General features: G+C 45.6%; 1 protein-coding gene across 1 annotated transcript in view; it reads right to left on the reverse strand.

The window, feature by feature from the left end:
- The window catches only part of CCNA1 (cyclin A1), a gene marked incomplete at its 5' end in the record, with an annotated part of 5,317 nt that extends 3,642 nt beyond the window's left edge, over positions 1-1,675 (reverse strand). Inside the window, 4 exon segments of the mRNA XM_008947444.1 lie at positions 1-38; positions 727-848; positions 1,061-1,304; positions 1,565-1,675. The exon segment at positions 1-38 is cut by the window's left edge and continues 34 nt beyond it. Coding sequence (XP_008945692.1) covers positions 1-38; positions 727-848; positions 1,061-1,304; positions 1,565-1,675 — 515 coding nt within the window.
- Between the last annotated feature and the right edge of the window lie 296 nt (positions 1,676-1,971).

Raw genomic sequence — 1,971 nt, forward strand, 5'->3', positions numbered from 1 at the left:
TGCTTCCTCATGTAGTAGGGCTTGGGCCTGAATCTCACCTGTTTGGAGTGAGAGTTGAAGAATCAGGGTGCTCACCATGAAGAGAGCCATCAATGGCTGAACCAATTAACATTCTTTATCCTTATACCAAGAGAGGCATGAGGTGTTCCACTATTAACTCATTGCTGATAACCACAATTATGGTGTTAGTAGTATAAATTAGCAGCCAGTAGCATCTCTAAAAAGTAGTATTTCTACATTGAAGAGATAGGAGCTATAATGTTAGCAGCAGAACAGCAAAAGGATCTCCTGGACTATGCCATAAAGCACCTATTAGCCATTCAGAAGGACCTGAAAATGAACAAACCACATTTTTCCTCCCTCTCTTTCTATTGGGAGACCACACTTTACTGTTCTGACACAGAAAGGTAGGAAAAACTACTTACTACAGCAATAGAGCTGACAATGAGATGACATCCAACTGCTCTAGTATTTTTGCAGCTTTCAGCTACCACCTGCAAGAATGTTTCATCCTAAAGAGAGACTGTCATTGGGAAGGAATTTCAAGGGCACAGAGCAATCCTAAAAGATGCCACCACTGTTTAGAGATAGCTTCTGCTGCTTGCTTTCTCTCCATTGTAGTTCAGTGGCAACCTTGGGTTATCCTAGGGCAGCCCTACATGTTTGAAGTGTTGCAGCCCCTCACAGAGACCACAAATATCTATAAGCTTGTTACAGGCCACTCACTTCAGCCTGCCGGAGGTACTGATGAATGTCTTCTGCATACTCTTCCACAGTCAGAGTTATGGCATCTTCCATGTGATCCTCTGGCTGGGACTGGAAGGACGTGTCCAGTACCATAGGAGATCCTAACAGATAAGAAGCAGCACAGCATTTGTGTAATTAGCCTTTTCACCTTCTGTTTTGAGCACAGAAGTGTTGTGACTTGTGTAGGCACAATCCAAACTATCTTGAAGCACTAGTTGTAACAAACTACTCATTAGCTTACCAGCATCACAATTCACAACCACTCTACATGTACTTGTCCTATAGATACCATCTGAGTAGTAACAGAAGTTACCTGTACTCAGCTCCAGCAGCAGGTGAATACTGGATGTCATTGCACTGGTATCCAGTTCACACAGGCTTGTCTCCAGCTTCTCAGCCACTTGGTAGCTGTAGTTTTCTTTCTCTTCTGATTCATCTACGTAGATAGCAAACGCTTGCTTTGATGCAGCATTGACTGTGCTCTTGGGTAATTCATCTTTTCCAGGTGGAGGGATGGTGTTTTCAGAGCCAGAGAAGCGTCTGATAACAGCAGCACTCTGAAAAGGAGCAGGGAGTAATGCTGAGGAAGGGCAGCTCAGGAAGAAAGCAGCAGAAAGCATCACCTGTTTTAGAAAATAAAATCACTTTCCTCGCCTAACAGACACCAAGAACAGAAAAGGTCAGTGGATCAACACCAGCTACAGCTGGTGCCTTAGAAGTACCACTTGCCACTGTCCTGCTGCAACAGGCTCCTTACGGAAAGTGAGGTGTAGTGAGAGCCAGGAACCAGAGCAGTAGCCTCATCTCCAGTGCCTACCCTCAAGGAGAATGAGGTGAGGGTGATGCTCAGTTCTGGTGGGGCTGGCAAGAGCAGGGTCTGCTCCACATTCAGTTCTGGCAAGGAGCAGCTGCTTCGAAGCACAGCCAGCTGAAGGAACAAAAGGAAGCACTGAGGCACCATCAGACTTATGAAGGACTCGACATGCAAGAAGGCATTTTGTGCTTAGTTACAAACCCAAGTTTAGACTTCGGAACTCAAGTATCACAACCTCTTAGACTACAGTATGTGACCAGGCTACGATCCTTCACATCATCTGCCATCTGTAAGCCACGGAGCTAGAAGCTTCACACCAGCACAGCTGAGAAGAATTGGTGCACATGCAGCAGCTGCTACTTCAAGTCCTGTAAATCAGCAGAATAACGCTTTCCCTGCCCCACCAGAAC

The sequence above is a fragment of the Merops nubicus genome, unplaced genomic scaffold (genome assembly GCF_000691845.1).
Source record: "Merops nubicus isolate BGI_N331 unplaced genomic scaffold, ASM69184v1 scaffold37779, whole genome shotgun sequence".
NCBI lineage: Eukaryota > Metazoa > Chordata > Aves > Coraciiformes > Meropidae > Merops > Merops nubicus.